Source organism: Parambassis ranga, chromosome 9 (genome assembly GCF_900634625.1).
Source record: "Parambassis ranga chromosome 9, fParRan2.1, whole genome shotgun sequence".
Lineage (NCBI taxonomy): Eukaryota > Metazoa > Chordata > Actinopteri > Ambassidae > Parambassis > Parambassis ranga.
In genome coordinates this window covers 7,522,106-7,540,779 of record NC_041030.1, presented here as the reverse complement: position 1 = coordinate 7,540,779, position 18,674 = coordinate 7,522,106, and the positions used below count along the sequence as shown (strand labels likewise).

General features: G+C 43.4%; 3 protein-coding genes across 7 annotated transcripts; 1 reads left to right on the top strand and 2 right to left on the bottom strand.

Moving 5' to 3' along the window:
* Positions 1-218: 218 nt before the first annotated feature.
* On the bottom strand, positions 219-4,611 carry fancg (FA complementation group G). Of its 2 annotated transcripts, none has more exons than XM_028413482.1 (14): positions 4,424-4,611; positions 3,907-4,003; positions 3,696-3,821; positions 3,393-3,565; positions 3,022-3,160; positions 2,655-2,785; positions 2,427-2,573; positions 2,091-2,251; positions 1,891-1,954; positions 1,480-1,784; positions 1,369-1,409; positions 1,101-1,277; positions 887-1,001; positions 219-509 (listed from the first exon to the last, which is right to left on the bottom strand). In XM_028413482.1, the coding sequence occupies exons 1-14, from the start codon at positions 4,490-4,492 to the stop codon at positions 416-418; spliced, it is 1,839 nt and encodes a 612-aa protein (XP_028269283.1). In that variant the 5' UTR covers positions 4,493-4,611; the 3' UTR covers positions 219-415. The 2 variants fall into 2 exon arrangements, with proteins under 2 accessions (XP_028269283.1, XP_028269284.1); XM_028413483.1 differs by having other exon boundaries at positions 3,907-4,000.
* A 2,327-nt stretch (positions 4,612-6,938) lies between these two features.
* Positions 6,939-11,152, top strand: LOC114441249 (neurofilament heavy polypeptide-like). The gene is made up of 4 exons (XM_028414058.1): positions 6,939-7,705; positions 8,791-8,990; positions 9,092-9,216; positions 9,300-11,152. Exons 1-4 carry the CDS (start codon positions 6,955-6,957, stop codon positions 10,585-10,587), a joined length of 2,364 nt encoding a protein of 787 aa, XP_028269859.1. The 5' UTR covers positions 6,939-6,954; the 3' UTR covers positions 10,588-11,152.
* A 1,479-nt stretch (positions 11,153-12,631) lies between these two features.
* On the bottom strand, positions 12,632-18,598 carry thoc5 (THO complex 5). 4 transcript variants are annotated; one of them, XM_028414185.1, is made up of 20 exons: positions 18,479-18,598; positions 18,142-18,242; positions 17,528-17,674; positions 17,264-17,377; positions 16,911-17,008; positions 16,588-16,734; positions 16,371-16,485; positions 16,110-16,242; positions 15,937-16,014; positions 15,798-15,841; positions 15,217-15,316; positions 14,394-14,502; positions 14,107-14,208; positions 13,934-14,030; positions 13,739-13,850; positions 13,538-13,641; positions 13,375-13,462; positions 13,172-13,287; positions 12,896-13,086; positions 12,632-12,818 (listed from the first exon to the last, which is right to left on the bottom strand). In XM_028414185.1, the coding sequence occupies exons 2-20, from the start codon at positions 18,235-18,237 to the stop codon at positions 12,755-12,757; spliced, it is 2,055 nt and encodes a 684-aa protein (XP_028269986.1). In that variant the 5' UTR covers positions 18,238-18,242; positions 18,479-18,598; the 3' UTR covers positions 12,632-12,754. The 4 variants fall into 4 exon arrangements, with proteins under 4 accessions (XP_028269986.1, XP_028269987.1, XP_028269985.1 ...); XM_028414186.1 differs by having other exon boundaries at positions 17,528-17,671; XM_028414184.1 differs by having other exon boundaries at positions 17,528-17,671; positions 18,537-18,595.
* Positions 18,599-18,674: the final 76 nt, after the last annotated feature.

Here is an 18,674-nt window from a genome sequence, read left to right as displayed (position 1 = left end):
GTCACCGAGGGTATTTTGGAATTTTAGCCAATTACAGGCGAGCGGGTGGAGCCATCTTCATCAACTTTTCTCTGATAGGGCTCTAGCGGAAACCCAACCATCCAATCAAGTTTTACCGCGTTGATATCGAAGAACGATAAAAATATGAACCTACCCATTTAATCTTGATATTAACACACCTGAAAAACAAAACTTATTAACAGGAGACTGTAAGAATGTGCATTTAAACGCAGCAAGGCTTTATTATATATTATCTATCGTTTGCCAGCTTTTCCAGCTACAACAGTTTCAAACTGTTGGCCCTTACAATGTGTTTTATTCTACTTATTTATGTTGGCTGTGGGTATGAATTTTACAGAGAAAGTTGATCCTGTTCATTTAGTGCTAGGGCATTCTTCTTGTGTCTCACTGCAGACTAGGTACGACCAAGTTCCTGTACTCTGTGGCGTAGCTCCGTGGAGTCCAACAAAGGTCCAGACTGAGATTCCTGCAGGTACACAGGAAGGCTCCTGCAACACAAAAGGCAGGCTGACAGAAGAAGAATAACACCCTAGCATTGAACTATGCCCAAGGTAACAAGAGACTGATTAAAAACAATAGTATTTAAAATTGCTTATAATAATTATAATAATAATAATGCTTAGTGTATTTAGTATGTTTGTAGCTCTACGTAAACTCAACTGCATTTGGTTTATGGCATCAGAATGTATTTCAGATCCACTTTTACTTGTGACTCTTCTTGACCCATGGCTAACTCTCACATGGAAGTACTCCAGTTGGCAAGGACAGTCATCAAACTAAGGGCTGTTGTGGTAGCTGAAGCAATATGTCATTTATACAGAATGGGATACAGTGACTATAGGATTGGATTTTAAGATTATCTTACTCTGTCAAGGGTTTAGTGGTGAGGCTCCAGGTCCTTTCCCAACAAGCTGCTGCCTCCTGACTCCTGCCGAGCTTCCACAACACCTCACCACACCACAGCCCTGCCCCCTCACACTCTGAGACAGCACGGACAACATGATTCACAATTTATAGTACATTCAAGAAAAAGCTTTTGTGCCTTACATATCGTTAACTTTGAGCTGAGGCATATATACCTGGGATGGCCTGCAGGCTGAGCTGGAGGTCTCTGAGTGCATTTTTCAGCTGGTCTATCTGGCTGAAGCTGATACCCCTTCCTGCTAGTGAGAGACCCTTCAACCTTTGGAGAATATATACATCTTTTCCCCCCTTGACATCCATATCTGCACTAGGTATATGTATTTGGGTTGAACCTGTAAATGACCATAAAATTCATAAAATAACACAAGTGGTAGGATGTGTAAAACCATACCGATCTCTCTCAGTCCTAAAAAAAGCACTTACATCTCTTTGTAAAGCGCACCCTTATCAGCAGGTTGATACACCTTTAATGAAGAATATAGTATTAAATGTTTGTTTAATATAGGAAACAAAGAGCTAATATCGTTGACAGACCTTGTGTATTGAGTCACAGCTTGTTTCCAGTCCTTCAGTTGAGAGTAGCAGTGGCCCTGGAGCAAGTAGGCTGCTGCAGCCCAGAGCAACATCTCCAGCTTACTGTCACCCTCAACACTTACATCTCCACTGCTCTCCTCTGGCTCTTCTAACACCACTTTCTCTGGCAGTAGCTCCAGTGTTTTATTGATGACTTCACTGCAGAGCACCATACAATCTGCAGACCGCCTGGCCATGAGCAAGGCAGCACTAGCCTCCAGATAAAGCTCAGGTAACTTGGGGAGGGAAGGGACCTCACCATGCACCTGGGACAGATATTTAACATACACGTCAAAAGCAAGGTATAAGAAAAATACACTATGACTTCTCACAAGTATAGATTTATTGTGCGGGTCTGTCTTTTTTCCTTACGTGTTGATCTTCTGAGTGAATAGTAGCAAGCAGGTCCAGAAAATGCTCAACACCCTCAGACACCCTGCAGAAACAGCAGTGATGCACATGTATGAACTACAGTCATCAACATGTGTCTTCTATCATTCATTTTCTAATCCTGAGTAGAAGTCAGGCAGAGGTAGAAGAGAGTTTCAGAGATTCCCTGCTGCTCTTCTCACCTGCCATATAACACACACTTGAGGGCCAGACTGTGAAGGACACTGAGGACAGATGGAACTGAGAGCAAGCTTCTCAGTGATTGGCTGCTGAGGAGTAAGGACGGAGAGAGGAGATGGGTTTCAGCCAGAGCAGGCTCTATAGCAGAGGGCAACATCAGAGTCTGTGGGACAGGAGTGGTTTCATGTTTCATGATGCAGGCATGTACTTATTTAAATATTTGTCAGGGACTGAAATTAACTGCAAACCAAAATTACTGTAAATATATATTTAAACCAATTTCACAAGCAACTAACATCCTGTTACTAATCTATGGATTGTTACTAAGTGTTACTCACTGAGTACAGTAATCGAAGAGCTTGTATCTCAGCTTGTGTGTTTCCCAGCTGTTTGTAGATGAGCAAGCTCTGATAGAGAGCACTCACACAACAGGAGTCTGTCTCCAGTGCCTGTTTGTAACACTGCAGTGCCATCTGAGGGCGGCTCTGGAAACAAATGCAAACACACTTACTGGAACTAAATGCTCAAAAATAATTTTAGTTTGTATAAGTAGTGTGAACTTGTACCATATGGGTGAGGCAGCACCCTGAGAGAAAGTGTGTGTATGCTACTAGATCTCTGGGAGCTGGCAGGATGGAAGCTGCCTGCAAACTAAACAGTGCTTCAGAACTCCAGCCCTCACTTAGGCTTTCTGCCCCTATTAAAACATACAGAGCACAGCAAAACAGGAATAATTACTCAGATGTCTATTTACAGATCACTATCATTGGTCACTGTCATCAATGTTCAAGTGTAAAAAAAACATTACCAATGGCAAAGGACATTTGCAAATGTATACCCAGATAGATATCATAACTGGCACTGTTTTGGTAGATGCAATACAAACATCAAGAAAAAACCAGAGAGAAAACAATGAGGTCACAGCAAACTGACCTTGGGTAATGGAAGTGCAGATCTGCAATAATTCAGTAAGCCTCATTGGGTCCATCACTAGTAGTGGTATTCCTCCTGTGTTGTTCCTACTGCCGTTGCCAACTCCACCACACAAAACATCACACAGGGAGGACAATTCCTGCATCAGAAAATACAGTAATGGTTCTTTTGATAATGTCACATCCACAATAACAAAAGATGCTCCTGTACTTTTACACACTATAGATATTTAGCTTATCTATCTATCTATCTATCTATTGAGGCATTCAATTTAGAGTGTAGATATGTAATGTATAGAGCTAAACTCATGTTTAACTAATAATAATAATTCTTGATTAGAGATGGGTATACACTCTAAAACTTAGTCTTACCTGAAATTCCTGTATTGTTTTTAGCTGGCAGGTGGCCAGCCATATTGCCCACTGCAGACAGAGAAGATTCAATACCCAGGGATGCAGCGCTTTGTTTTCCACAGATCTCAGAGCAAATCTCCAAAGGATAAGAGAGTCTGAAGTACCAGGGTCACCTCCTGCCATCTCTTTAACTGTAGGTAGCAAGAGCTATGAGTGAGTCTGAGCTAATACATCCTTAATTTCAACAAACATCAGATTGAATTCATGTCATTCCTTCCTGTGCAATCCATGGTTTTGGCATCATTCAGCACTAAGGCCCACCTCTCTCTGTGGCTTGTGTGAGGAGAAGCTCAGCTTCTGAGAACTGAGACTGAGCAACAGAGCAGACACAAGCATTGTAGGCCACTGCCAGCTCCAACTGTTCGCGATCTGCAGTAGGAGGGATACCTGAAGAAGAGGGACACAAGACAAGGTATAAAATGGAACACAAACGTGTAAATTAAGCCTTTATATTATGAAGCAGATACTCCACCTTGTATTTTCCTTAAAAGTTTATGAAACTCGGAGGAACAGCATCTCAGGTGGGTCTGGTTGCTGTCTTGGTTTGAGGAATCTCGTCCTCTCTCCTGCTGTTGAAATAATCAGTGAAAAACTGATAAGTTTCTTTAATCATACACTTCTGTATTTACAATTGATGCTACTATATTCTTATGCCACCATAGCCTAAAGAGTAAAGACATTAATAACATTAATAATCATACTGCCACACGTACATAAATATGTCTCCAACATCTTTTAATGGGTAATAATTTACTGCTCGGTTAGACAAAGTGAATACATAAACAAAACTATGTTGAAAAAAGTACAGCAGTAGGTTATGTTAGCTATGATTATATTAGCTACCACAAGTATGACTACAACGTTAGCCTAGGACTACACGGATTTTTCTGCGTACTTAATCTACTCCGATTAATAATAGATTTATGTGACCTTAACTTGGGTCTATTGTGTTGTTATGGGGTGCGTAGCTGCTAGCTAACGTTACCTACCTTACATTTGTTTACCAACTCGTTGTTTTCTTGTATCCATCTGTCTAATAGCGAAAGTGGTTGATACATTTTTATTCGATATTACATCGCCGCTTTGTTAAAAAGGTTAAATATGTTTTGTTTGAATTTTCCCTCGTTTGCCAAAGACAAGCTAACACCGGAAGTGAACGTCAGTGGGTCTGTGGCATTAGTATCGCTCTGCTGCCCCGTGTGGACAGATCGGGGAATTTCACCAGTAATCTGCTGACTGTCCAGCAGGTGATGCTGTGACGGAGCAAGGTTCAGTTGTTTTTCTAGAAGGTTCAATCACTAGATTGGTGACAACCACAGAGTTAAAGCTGTTAGAATATGATCGGTAACCCTCCATAACAATTTACTCTCACAATTGAGCTGCAATTTATTTATGTTGACTCTGCATAATGGCGGTCTACTTTAAAAAATTTGCATTGGCAAATTGCGTTGTTATCACAGAAACATGCATGCACACGCACAGGTATAAAACATTTGAGCCCTTAATTATATTAAAGCTGAGTCATCTTCAAGCCTGCCAGGACAGCCATTTTTCTGAATGCCCCTCCCAAGGTGACTCCCTCTTTTCTCACCCAGTTCCTCTTGCTCCTCTCATCCCCATCCCCATCTATGTTTCTCTGTCATCCCTCTTAGTGCATCATCTTGCTCCCTAATGTCTTTGATCTTCATTGTCACAACCTCCCAGCTCCTCCTTTTCTGTCATTGTCTCAAATCACTGAAAGGTCTAAATATACCACCATGAAAAAAACCACAAGGGAAGCTCCTGACAGCCACTGCTCCACAGCACACACTGCATGCACGCCCTGCATGTACACACAAGATGCCAGTCTGAAAGGGATGGGTTTCACTTTTTTCTGACAATTTCCTCTGCATCGATCTTGCTATTTTCCATCTGTCTCACTCTGCTGTGTCCCTGTCCATGCCTTCAAGGACAAGGTCACTTCATAGCAAGAGCCTTTCTCCTCCTCTTCTCTCCACCAGTAACTGTCAATGACACCTCCATTCCAAGTCTCCAGACCTTCAGAGCTGTAACGTTCCAGTTCTGAATTCAGCCATGACAGACCTGAGGAGAAGATTATGTTAATTTTGAGTAGAAAACGTCAACACAGATGTCACAGTGTCACTGGCTTAAATGTTTTGGCTTGACTATATTCCTTATTAGTTAAAAAGTCTCCTTTTCCCCGTTCCCTTCAGTTCTCAAAGTATTAAAAAGCATCATGTAGGGTCCTTACTTTATAACTGCTGTATTCTGCCTTCTCTGTTCCACTTTCCTCATTTATTAAACATGAAGCTGGTAAAAAGAGGGGGGTGCATGTTATTTCTATCCTTTATTTCCCTCAGGCATTGAACGGAGAAGGTGTGGTAGAAAACATGCATATAGATTCCATTCTAATCTATGAAAGCCAGTAAAACTATAAGAGAAAAAACAATTCATCTCATACAGATAAATTAAAACTAAGCTTTATAAAACATGGCACACTGGAGGACACACTAAGGACTTGGGTGTCACACAGTCCCTTGCGGACAATACTCAGGGCCGCAGAACAGCTGATGAAGAGAAATGAATGTGTACTGATGTCAACATGCTTTTCTCCTTTAAGGTATGCAGCGTAAACTCACTCACCCTGAGTTTGAGTAATCAATAGGTGCTATACGTGTTCCTTAGAGCTGCTCCTCTTTTTAGAGCAGACATCCCAACAGATCAGCAGACACAGCTCAGTGTGTGTGAATGCTGTATCATTGCAGCTCCAGGCACAACCTGATGTGCACATCCTGTGAAGTTACTGCTTGATGCTGCAGCTGCTCGTGGTGTGTAACAAAAAAGAAGCAGAAATTAGAAAATGGAAAGTTAGATCTCTTTTTTCCATATAAGTAACTTCGAGTGTGTGTGTATGTGTGTGTGTGTTTATACTAGGACAGGGAGCCGGTCAATGGCCCAGCAGTTGAGTAGAATCCCAGGGGGACAGTGTGGATCTGCAAACTCACACTGCAGCAGTGAAGCTACAGAGAGCATCAGCAGAACACGCTGAACACCCACACACTTCACACTCACAGCAAACCTTGAATGTCTTAATCATTTTACAGCCCTACAAAAGATAATATTTGTGGATTTATGTTTATTTAAAAAATCACATAATTTCACAGTTTTTAAGTCCTAAAATCAGGCTACTCGTGTCTTAATCTGTAACTAATGGCATTATCCTGAGTATTTTGCACAGAAAACCTTAAGAGTTAAGAAGTGAAAAAAAACTAAAACATAATTTCTGTTGCAGTTTCAGTAGAATAAGCATATCTCAAACACCTTGACTTAAAATACAACTCATCAACGCTGTTACTGGTCAGGGTGAAGCTGTTCCTGCGCAGCCAGGAGTTTTCTGAAGAACAGGCTATGTCTTTAAAAAGAGTGTGTCCTGGTGCTGACTAGTGACTTTTCCCTCCCTCCTATATAAGCCCGGCGCTCTCCCTCCTACTGCAGTCAGTTCTCCTCTGCTCTGGCCAACATGAGTTTCACGGTGGACCACCACTTCATGGGCCCGAGCTCGTACCGCAAGGCACGGCCTGCCTCCGTGTCCTCCAGCGGCTTTCACTCCCAGCGCCGCCGCCTTACCTACAGCCAGCCATCCTCCGTGGACAGCTTGGAGACATTCAACGGCGACATGACACGGAGGACCGAGAAAGAGATCCTGCAGGCTCTGAACGACCGGTTTGCTGGCTACATCGACAAGGTGCGTAATTTGGAGATGCACAACCGCAACCTGGAGGCAGAGGCGGCAGCGCTGCGGCAGAGCCAGGCTGGACGCGCCTCGGTGGGGGAGCACTACGAACGAGAGCTTGGTGACTTGCGGGGTCTCCTGCAGCAACTGACCGGGGAGAAGGCCCGTGCGGCTCTGGAGCACGACCACCTGGAAGAGGACATCCAGCACCTGCGCATCAGGCTGGAGGATGAGGCGCGGAACCGGGAGGAGCTGGAGGCTGCTACCCGCGCCATGAAGAAGTATGTTGAGGAGTGCCGGCTGGCACGCCTGGAGCTGGACAAAAAGCTCCGTGGCCTGGAGGAGGAGGCCGCTTTTCTGAAGAAGAACCACGAGGAAGAAGTGGCGGAGCTCCTGGCGCAGATTCAGGGAGCGCAGGTGAGCTTCGACCTGCGAGATACACTCAAGGCAGACGTCACCGGCGCACTGCGAGAGATCCGTGCACAGCTGGACAGTCACGCTACCAGGAGTGCAACGCATGCTGAGGAATGGTTCAAAGGTGAGTGGTTCAAGAGGGAGGAAAGTTAACAAAAGCTTCTGCGGACACTTCCCAGCGCAAAGCAGTGATTGATCTCTCTCCATGATTCTGAAGTGGGTTTAATGGTGGATGGGTAGAGGCAAGGGTTAACAATGTATAAACTTAAGCAGTGTAATTGTTCAGAGGGGTTTATCTGTATAAAGCCACAGTTCCTGCTGTTTATTACTGCACCAACCTGGTGCAGCTCAAACTTGAACAAAATAGACAGAGGGGGTAAATTCATTCGCGGTGAAGTAAATGAGTAACAGGGATATTCGGTCATGCCCTGTAGTGTATATGGATTTTGTGGCTGCGTCGTTGCCGCAGAATGACCATTTTCACTTACGTACTGCAGACGTGAGAACCTAACAGAGAGGAGACCCTGATTAATTTGCACTTTGGCTGTGGGTAACAGTGGGTGTCCTCTGCGCGCTGTGCACACTGTTTGTTGTGTTGATGGTTCTCACCTTGAATTCATTAAATAGAACTTTTCAAGGTCACAGCATGGCAGCTCAGATCATGTTTCATCAGTGGGTGCATCAGTCATCCCCAATGTTATCACTGGACCTAATAAATGACTTGGAAGTAACCAGTACATGTAGATGCTGTAGGATGGTTAGAGCCGAGCATGGCAGTAACATCAGGTTTACACAGCTGTGTAAATGAGATGCTCCTGGTCACAGGAACACAGACAGTTTTGAAGGACGAGAGCGGCCTGTCACAGGATTTAATAGTACACGTCAACCCTTGCAGTACATTTACATGCTGACCTTATATAGCCAGTAAAAGGTGCAAGCAGAATGACCTTCTCTGTGTCCAGCTGACTGCAGCAGTCTCTCATTCATGCTTGGAAGAAGGAGGGAGCTGACTCAGACCACTGACTGACAGATGGACACTGTCAAGGTTACTCCCAGTAGTCTGCCCTCTGAGGCAGGGCTGGTCAAATGTCTTAGAATAAAAGAAGCTAACCCTGAATCCCTGCTGTCTTGTGCACACAGGTCATAGGCCAGTGAGTGACAAAGCAAAATGTCTTAAACTAAATGGGTTATATCTGCTTTTGTCTGCAGTGCGTATGGAGCACCTGTCTGAAGCTGCTAGGTCTAACCAGGATGCCATTCGTGGAAGCCAGGAAGAGATTGCAGAATACCGCCGTCAGTTCCAGAGCCGCACCATTGAGCTGGAGACTTTGCGAGGAACCAAGGAGTCACTGGAGAGGCAGCGTATAGAGAGCGAAGACAGACACCATGATGACCTCGGCTCACTACAGGCAGGACATCAGCACAGCGCATGGAAAAAACCACCAATGCACATTTATTCCACACATGCTTTCAGACTCTCATATTTGACCCTGTGTGCTTTTGTTTTCAGGAGACCATCAATCAGCTGGAACATGAGCTGAAAACCACCAAATGGGAGATGGCCTCCCAGCTGAAAGACTACCAGGAGCTGCTGAATGTAAAGATGGCTCTAGATATTGAGATTGCTGCTTACAGGTTGGTCAAAAACCACAAAATAATTAAATGGTGTCTTAATGATAAAAGTTATTAACATTTCTCTAACCATGTCTTCAAAATAGGAAATTACTGGAGGGAGAGGAGAAACGCTTTGTATCAGGTGGTGGCCCATACTCGTACCTAGAAAGCAGAATCTCTGCCCACCTGAAAGTAAAAGAAGAGAAGTCAGATACAGTCATTGTAGAGGAGCAGACAGATGAGACACAGGTGACAGAAGTGACAGAGGAGGCAGATAATGAGGAAGAAGAGGAGGAAAAGACAGAGGCGGCAGAAGAAGAAGAGGAAGGTGAGGAAACGAAAGAAGAGGAAGAAGAGGGTGATGAAGTGGAAGGAAACGAGGAGGAAGGAGGGGAAGAGGATGAGAAAGGAGAAGAGGAAAAAGAAGAGGAGGAAGAAGAGAAAGGAGAGGAAGAAGAAGCAGGTGAGGAAGGAGAGAAGTCTCCAGAGAAGGCTGCATCCCCTCCTTCAAAATCACCTCAACCTAAATCTCCTGCTGTCAAATCACCAGAGTCTAAATCACCAGCACCCAAATCCCCCACTAAGTCCCCAGCAGTCACATCCCCTGCAGGAGACGAGTCAAAGTCCCCGGTGTCAAAGTCCCCACCCAGCAAATCCCCTGAATCCAAATCTCCCCCTCCCAAGACTCCTGAACCCAAATCTCCAGAGAAAGAGAAGGCCAAGCCTGTTTCTACCAAAGACACCCCTAAAGAGGAGAAGAAAGAGGAGGAGGAGGAGGAGAAGCCTCAGCCAGTGAAGGAGGAGAAGAAGGAAAAGGAGCAGCCAGTAAAGGAGGAGAAGAAGGAGAAGGAGCAGCCAGTGAAGGAGGAGAAGAAGGAGAAGGAGCAGCCAGTGAAGGAGGAGAAGAAGGAGAAGGAGCAGCCAGTGAAGGAGGAGAAGAAGCAGGAGTCCAAGGAGAAAGAACCAGAGAAACCTGACACAAAGAAAGAGAACAAAGCAGATGAAGCTCCAAAAAAAGATGAAGCTTCAAAACCTGCAACTCCCAGCAAGCCTACTGAGGACAAGCCTGCTCCCAAGTCCGAGCCTAAAGAGAGCGCTCCACCTGCTAAGGAGGAGAAGCCCTCTGCTCCTAAATCAGAGAAGGCCGAGCCTGAGCCAAAGCCAGCTCCTAAAGCAGAGCCTGAGAAAAAGGACAGCAAAAAGGAGGAGAAGAAACCAGAGGAGAAGCCTGCACCTAAAGCAGAGCCCGAGAAACCAGAGAGCAAGAAGGAGGAGAAGAAGCCAGAGGAGAAAAAGGAGCCGAGCAAAGAAGTGAAGGAGGGAACGAAGACTGAGAAGGCTGAGAAGTCCTCTGGTACTGAGTCCAAAGAAAGCAAGGAGGCCAAAAAGTAAGGCTGTGCTTCAAGGCTAGAGGAGGAGGAGATGCCAAAGAACTATGAGGGAGGGAGGTAAGGGAGGGAGGGTAAAAGAGCTGCTGTTCAGAGGGCCACATTTATGCCCAAAGCAGAGCAGGTAACAGTATGTAAGCAATAGTGATTTCTGTAGCAAATAACCCCCTGCTCCCTACGTATGGCCATTACACCCCAGATGCTTCTGATGTATGACTGTAGTGAATGCTCTAAACTCTTTAACTGAATGTGACAACTGCCCTCAATGAATATCAAGTGCATTTAAACTGAATCCCGCTGATGGGGCCAGCAGAGCGCTGTGTCCTTTCAAGCCTTCAAGGGTACAGATGTCAAAACAACTACAGATTGTGACAGATAAAAATGTATATTTAAGGGCATACAAATGTCTATATTATATTTACAGATATTACAGATACATCAGTAAGAAAGACTTGAACTTGTTGCTTGTTGTGCACTTTAAAGCAGCTTCTCCTGAAAGGTGAACTGCAGCGTCTCACTCTTCTAGTCTGCTATGCCAGGACAATGATGACTGTGCTATGTATAAACTGCTGAGAATATGCAATATGAAACAGTAAATAAAGAAGGAAAAAGAATCAAACACAAGAGGCTTTCTTTGTTTCTTAATGTGGTTACACTGCAGGAAAAACTACAGCACATTAAACTTTGGTGGAGGTTTATTGTCAGGAACATTAATTCAAGGTGTGAGGCCAAATGGTAAAAACCCCTGCAAGTTACTGCACTGCATTGCGGCTAAGGAGAGGGGGAGCTGTGCCCACCACCAGCAGCCGCCGCACCCTCTCTCACATCCCACAGACCACGTTCATGTATTAATCAGGAGCAGTGTTGCACAGAACAGACTTTCAACCCCATTTTTAGGCGCACACAGGAGCAGCACATCGTAATCCTTTTGCAAATGTCTACATTTACAGATGCATTCTTTGTAATGTGATGTGTATGTACTGCAACAATTATCAGCTTTACATTAGATCCACATCATGAGTAAAAGGCCTTCTTCAGACTACACAACTCTTCCTCTCAGTTCTGAGCTTGTACAACTACTCAAATAATTGATAAGACTTCCTTAAAAAAACATGTGTAACTAAATTTCCATTAGGTTTTAATAATGGGTGCAGTGGCTGGCTGTTATTATTAATTAAGGGCGTGTAACAATTAAAATGATGCCACAAAAGAACCTTTTTTTCTATTTATAACACTGACATTGCACATATGTCGGCTGACATTGAAAGACATTCTATCCAGGCATGACTTAAGCATTCTCTTTGCACTGCATCCCCCTTAAAATCCGATCTCACTCTATTTGATAGATGGCTTTGTATTAATGGGATCAGCAGCTGCATCATGAAAAATAGCAGGTGGAAGTCAGAAATTACTTTTTCTCCTGTAACTGCAGCATTTTTTGGTGTACTGGCAGTTACAGAGTTCATTCTGATTTTAGAGCCCTGCCTTAAGGGCCAAAGCCACAATTGATCACTGAGAAAAATTAGTGTTCAGAATTATTTATATAACACAACAGAGCTAACATGCTGACACAGCAGACAGATGTTGCAATTTATAGTAAGTTGGCTTGTCTCAAGAAGAGACAACAGTCTCATCCCATTTGTAATTACATACACCCTTATCAATACAGCTATGAAGCATTTATCTCTGGATTGGGATACATCCTGCTGCAATGTGCAATCAAGCAGGAAAGAAATACTTGCACTACAGACTGACATTATGAGCGTAAACCTTAATGAACCTGGTATATGGTTTTACAGAAGTCAGGGTGGTGAATGAGAGGTCAAAGGATAAATGGAACATAGTAATATCATATTCTCTGGGCATGATTCTCAGTGGAAATGACTCAGCTTGCTCCAGCCCTGAACCACAACAGCATAATAATCAGGTAGCTCAAGCGACACCTATAAATAGACCAGCACTGAGAGAGGTGAGCATGAAGAGTAAGGTAAGGGGATAAAACAAAGCCTGCAAACAACAGAGCCATAAAAAGACCAGATACACACTCATTCAAGAAAATAACACGGTGGTTTTATTTTAAATCTGCTGTGAACACTTTTAAAAAGATACTTTCTGTGTCAAAGAGTCACAAATGTAGACTTGAGGGGAAAGTACACAGAAGCAATAAAGGTTTAACGGTGACTGAAGAAGCCCTGAGGATGGTTGTATTTGAACGGCTTCAGGCGATTTGGACCCCTGAATTCAAAGAGGAGAAAGATGTCAGCCAAATGCATATAAGAAAACATTCATCAACTCTTCCAGTAACTGAATACCTGACAGTGCGCAAGCACATCTTTTCTCGGGGAAACTCCCGTGGTCCTTCCACGCCGTCATCTTGTACTTCAGTTTCTAAATACACATCCAGGCAGACACACAGGCGAGTCATCTGATTGGTCAGCAGCTGGTGTCCTGGACGTGGTCCCTGTAGCTCGTTTTTGAAAACATTGACCTCACTCTCCATGGCCTAAAAATGTAAAAGCATTGAAATTCATGTAATAAAATAGCAAAGGTTTCTGGAATATGACTGAACACTACAGAAATCTTCATACCCTAAGGTTGTCGTCAGTGCGCCCACTGCGCTCTCCCTTCCAGCTAAGAGAGAGGGAGAAAAGAGGAGAGATCTCTGGGTAACGAGGGCTCAGAACCACCGCAGCATGGAGGCGAGCTGTGTAGAAGGCAGGTAAGATGTTTATCAACACAAATTCAACCCAAATGATCAGCAACTAATTCTGTTGTCACTCATTTGATTTACCTGTCCCTCTTTCGACAACGGCCATAAAGAACAGGTCAGTCTCCTTTGCCAGCCCAGCGTCCGTCACATGGCGTGTATATTGCAGATCCTTTGAAGAGAGCGGAATATAATAAATGATGTATGTGGTTCCAAATGTCTAAAAATAGGCATTTGTTTTATATACCATGTACTCCGGGTAGCTGATGGTAGTCCAGCGAGCTAAACGGGAGATGATCTTGGCAGGAAAGAGGAGCTGACACTCACTCGAGACAGGAATGATGCTGTGCTCTGAGGACGTGAGCAGTAATAAATAATAGAAATCAAGTCAATGTACAATCAGTGCATTTGGAGTATTTATGTAGAAAGTTGTAAACAAATAAAGTACCTAAAGAGGCAAACTGTTTGTGCAAAGCCAAGCGGGACTGGACCCGTCCCCTCAGCAGCTTCATGGTGCTCTCCATGTGGCTGGCACTCAGAGAACTGCCCACACACACACCCTGGAAATGAAACACCAACATTATTTAGCTGTGACACCCAGAAACCGTGGTCTACTGAGATAACACTTGATTTCAACACACACCTGTGAAACGTCACTAGGAAAATGTAATCCTCCTAGACTCTGGACCCACATGTAGGGATGGCCCAGCTCCTCCACATAATCCACAAATGAAACAATTCTAAAAAGAAAGCACTGAGTTAATGTTAACTTCAACGTGAGTGATCACATATACATCAGCATACGTAACAACATACCCGACTTTATCAAACTGGTAGCGATTGGCTGGATTTGGCGTTTCTCTGCCCAAGTCTTTGGTGTAGAGGCAGCTGAGGAGAGTGTCTGATTTCAGCAGCTCCCTGAAAATAATAATAATAAAGCATTGGCATCTTATATAGGGCTTTTTTTGCTGGGCACTTAAAGCACTTTACACTGAAATGTATTATTTATTCACACCACACTCACACAGTGGTGGTGGTAAACTACACAAACAAAAATAATTTGAGAGGACAAAATGTTTACATCCATCCATACACACACATACCCAGCACTGATGGCTGTGCTGAGGTCAGTGGAGGTGGAGACTTTGGCCTTTACTGTCATAATGTTCAGATTCATCAGGTAGTAGAAGTAGAGATGGAGGATGCTGACATCTGTGGAGACAATATGGATAACACATGGTGTTAAACTAATCCAGTGGTATATTATGATACTCCCTACCACCCCACTCTCTTTTCATTAATCCTCCAAGTGATCGCCCCCCTGGGTTTACTCTGCACAGCACTGTATTGAGTGAGCAATAACGGGGTGTGGTCACGTCGGCATATAGCAACACCCAAGGGACACAAACTGTGCTGATGATCTTCTTTCACACTCCACTCTCTGCAGTCACTGTGAACTCAGTGACATGCTGTCACTCACTCACACATACGCTGCTTACATTTTGCTTTTACTGCAGTAAAAAGGCTGCTTCAGTTGGCAAAAGTGGAGATAAAGGGAGGGCTAGAAATAACAGCACAAGTCAGACAAAGACTGGTGATGAGAAAATATGCTTACGAGTAGTGTAGGTGCTGCAGACCTACAATGGTGCAAGCATCTCCCACCTCTTTCCCCTCCCTATCCTCCTCCTCCCCCCTGTTAGCTAGAGTTACGCCTGCAATGCAGATCCCCCTATAATCTGTCACTATATTCCATTTACTGCCAGCAGAGGGAACACATGGGTCATACCACAGCAGATTGGATCAGACTTGCATTCTTTCAAAAACTATCTAATGGGTGTAGTGTTACACCTCCCCACAGCATACACATGGTCATGTTACAAGGTATGTAACTCTAAATATTTGGGTTTACATGCTGTGTTGTGTTACCTTTACACTTGAGATCTAAGCAAAGAGACAGAGGGTGCCTTTTCAACATCTCCCGTCTTTTGTCATCCAGCTGGCCGCCTGTGGTTGGCCTTCTTCTCTTCTGCCAAACGAAAAAGGAGATAATACAATAAAAATTGTGAAATTCCTGCATCATATTGATGTAGCTTCTCTACCATTTTGGCTCATCTCTATTTACAGATAAAAGGAGGAAATGCAAATACAGACAAAGGTTGCAATTAATCTTAAAAAAAAGATTAAAGTGATGAAGTACAGTATTTTATAAAAATATCACATCATCACTTTATGGCTACAGAAACACCCTGACAGCAAGTCAACCAGACAACAACAACAAGCTTATTGTTGAGCATGCATTTCCGGAGTGGGCTCAGGTTACAGTCACCTAGCCATTCTTGGTAAATATTTCCCAGAACCCCCCACTGGCACTCCGGATGCAGGAGGCAATCGATGGCTGCTGCTCCCCAACCCACCACACCACAGTGTGAGAGAGACTACCTGAACTCACTGACCTGAGTGTGTGAGTGTGTGTGTGGAAGTGTTTTGGAGTAAAGCCTGAGATTTACCGTTTTCTCTTGCTCCTCCTCTGCATCTGAATCACTCTCATCATCTAGATGAAACAGACACATATTTTTATGTATGAAGGATAACAAAAGAAAAAAATGATCACCCAGCATCTGTGCAGTGGCTGTGTGTGTATTGTACCTTGGGAATCTTCTGGAGGTTTGGACAGGGCCTTGGCCTCGTCCACATCACCACTGATTGAGACGCTCAGGTTCTTATCTAAAGTAGAAACACAAAGACAACACTGGTGATCATATGTTGCATACCATAAACAAAACTCTTAAAGGACAGTATATTTACTAATGAATGCTTACCACAGGCTTGGCCATAAGCATTTGCTTGAACAAACAACACATACAGAGGTGGAGGCAGGTGGCGGGCAACCTCTGTCTGTTTCTGAGTCTGCTCAAATGGCATAGACAGGTATTCCTGCACTGGGAGAGAGGCCTGTGAAAGAGGGAAGAGGTTAAGGACAAGATACGCTTAGCTGGTGGAATTTTAGAGAAATCTTTTTAAAACAAAACCACAGCACTGAATGAACTCCCTTTATAATATCAGCATAACAGTAATTATACCTGCATGATAGCATTCAATCCCGGTTGCAGGCTTCTCAGATGCTCCTTTTTCACCTCAATGCTCTTCTGAATCGTCTCCCTTGAGGCCTGTGCCTCCTTGTATTGTTCCGCCAACCTATGCCCAAACACAAATGTTTAACAACTGCTCCAAAATGCAAGACTGATTTTTTGAGCAAAACATGCAACAAATGCAATAGGCAGTGTGCAAGTCTTGCACCTCTTTCTCTGTTCAAGCTCCCAGTCCAGGCGTGCCAGAGTGAGCTGGTGGGGATCATTTTTTGTGAGGTGAGGCCTTGAAATCTCCTCTGGCGCCTCCTGGTAAAACTCTTCTTCACTCACCAAGTCTATTTCTTCATGCTTAGATCTGGGGACGAAAAACATGTGTTAATTACCTTATGACCAGGAACTAAGGAGTTATATTTGCCCCTTTATTATCATAATAATTTAATGTTTTTTGGTGTGTTAAAATGGTTGCTCTTCCTAAACCTTTATGAAAAGCACTTTAAATATACTCCGTTATTGACAGAAATCTGTACTAACTTGAATTCCAGACACTTGCTGATCTCCTTCTGAAGATGCATAACTTCATACAGCAAGTTTTGTAACTGAAGATGCAGCACATCAACTTTCTGTTTTGCCTGAGGGAAAGATACACAACAATGTTTGAACCCTAAAAAGACCCAAAATACGTTTTGAACAGGATTTAATAACTACAGGAAATATAATCAGAACTGAGATCAACTGCTGATGGTAGGAGAAAAAAAATTGAAAATGTGCTCAATGTGTTCATCTTGTGATCAGAAGAAATTGAAATTGAAGCAGCATTTTTCTTAACAAATACGGCATTTATTTTAATGTCTCATTAAAAATTACTTGAGAGTTGTGGTAATTACCTCATGCGTTTGGTCTCTGCCTTTCTTCAGTCGCATATGAGCCAGGCGATTGAGTTTTTTCAGATTCATGAAGTGGATACAGCTTTGCATACGTTTCTGCTCAACCTCCACACACTGAGAACAAACACCACATTATTATGGAGAATACACTTAATCAGTGTTGCGGTGTACAACATCAAATGTACCAATGCTTAAATTCTACTTACAACTGTCAATTACATCACTATAATGACAGAATGTGTACAGTGAATGTATGATTCTTACCCCCTCCTTGGCTCCATTTGCTTTTAGTTCTTGGATCTCACTCATAAGTTGGGCCAGACTCTCACATGATTCTTTGTACTGTAAGAAGTCTTGCTCAGGACCCCTGCCATCCAACTCAACCTCCTCACTATATATGCGCACATCCTGAAAAGTAAATAAATACAAGCAATTACCAAGGTTTTTTAGTTATATTTAAACACACTATTGTTTTCTGCTGCAGCAAATTTAAACCTGTGGTCAAAGTTAGAACCAGTAATGTACAGTCACTGATTGAACGTATGTAGTTCAAGTAGTGTTTAGCAGATTTATGTAGATGTAGATGATCCAATGCTGCTGGGTCAAAACAGAAGGTAGACGGAGTAACATTTACACCTCAAATGTTTTATAAGCTTGAAAAGATTCCATCTGGTTATCTTTGGCCCACTGTGTGCACGATGATCAAGCACAGATCAAACACCTACGACCGAGTACATTACATCTATTTAAATGTTTTAAGAGAAATCACTTTAACTCAAGCTTTCAGAGTCTGCTGACTTGTAGCTTCATATTTTCAGCAGAGTAATCGATGCAAGCACTGCATCACACTGACCCCTTGATCTGCTCCCTCACATTACCTGGTCACTCTCTCCGCGAGTTCGCTTCATCTCTGGGGTTCCTCCTTCACTACGGAGAACCTTCGACTTTCGCTTCTTAAGGGCGTCCGATGACATGGGAGCTGGACAAAGACATGAATAAAAAAAATAGACGCCATAAATTCATTAAGTAATACACGATTTCGCCAATAACATTTCCCAGTTAGCATGCAGGCTAAAGTTAGCACAGTAGCTAGGACAGACTAGCTCATTAGCTTACAACCATTAGCTTGTCGGCTAATATAGCCTGAATTCCCATTAGACAGCAAACTGTCGAAATCTCATATGTTTAATAATATGTATATATACTTCCACATACCCTCTTGATAGAAAAATACGTCTAAAACTCTTAAACCGTTAACAACACACACACGTACAAAACACTACACTCTGGCACAAAGCGCCGACTCCGGACGGAAGCCGCACTGTGCCAAAAAACCTGTTTGCCATAAAAACAGCAGCTACACCGCCACCTGCCACTTGGTGATGTTGTTGTATATTCATCCATCCATTCA

Excerpts from the sequence above, each read along its gene's own strand:
- fancg (XM_028413482.1), bottom strand. The coding sequence starts at position 4,492 with ATGTATCAACCACTTTCGCTATTAGACAGATGGATACAAGAAAACAAC. Across the intron at positions 1,955-2,090 it reads AAGTGTGTGTTATATGGCAG|GGTGTCTGAGGGTGTTGAGC; the intron begins GTGAGAAGAGCA and ends CTGTTTCTGCAG. Across the intron at positions 510-886 it reads ACCACTAAACCCTTGACAGA|GAGCCTTCCTGTGTACCTGC; the intron begins GTAAGATAATCT and ends TTTGTGTTGCAG.
- LOC114441249 (XM_028414058.1), top strand. The coding sequence starts at position 6,955 with ATGAGTTTCACGGTGGACCACCACTTCATGGGCCCGAGCTCGTACCGC. Across the intron at positions 7,706-8,790 it reads TGCTGAGGAATGGTTCAAAG|TGCGTATGGAGCACCTGTCT; the intron begins GTGAGTGGTTCA and ends TTTTGTCTGCAG. Across the intron at positions 9,217-9,299 it reads ATTGAGATTGCTGCTTACAG|GAAATTACTGGAGGGAGAGG; the intron begins GTTGGTCAAAAA and ends TCTTCAAAATAG.
- thoc5 (XM_028414185.1), bottom strand. The coding sequence starts at position 18,237 with ATGTCATCGGACGCCCTTAAGAAGCGAAAGTCGAAGGTTCTCCGTAGT. Across the intron at positions 16,015-16,109 it reads TGCTTATGGCCAAGCCTGTG|ATAAGAACCTGAGCGTCTCA; the intron begins GTAAGCATTCAT and ends TTTCTACTTTAG. Across the intron at positions 13,463-13,537 it reads TCAGCTACCCGGAGTACATG|GATCTGCAATATACACGCCA; the intron begins GTATATAAAACA and ends CTCTCTTCAAAG.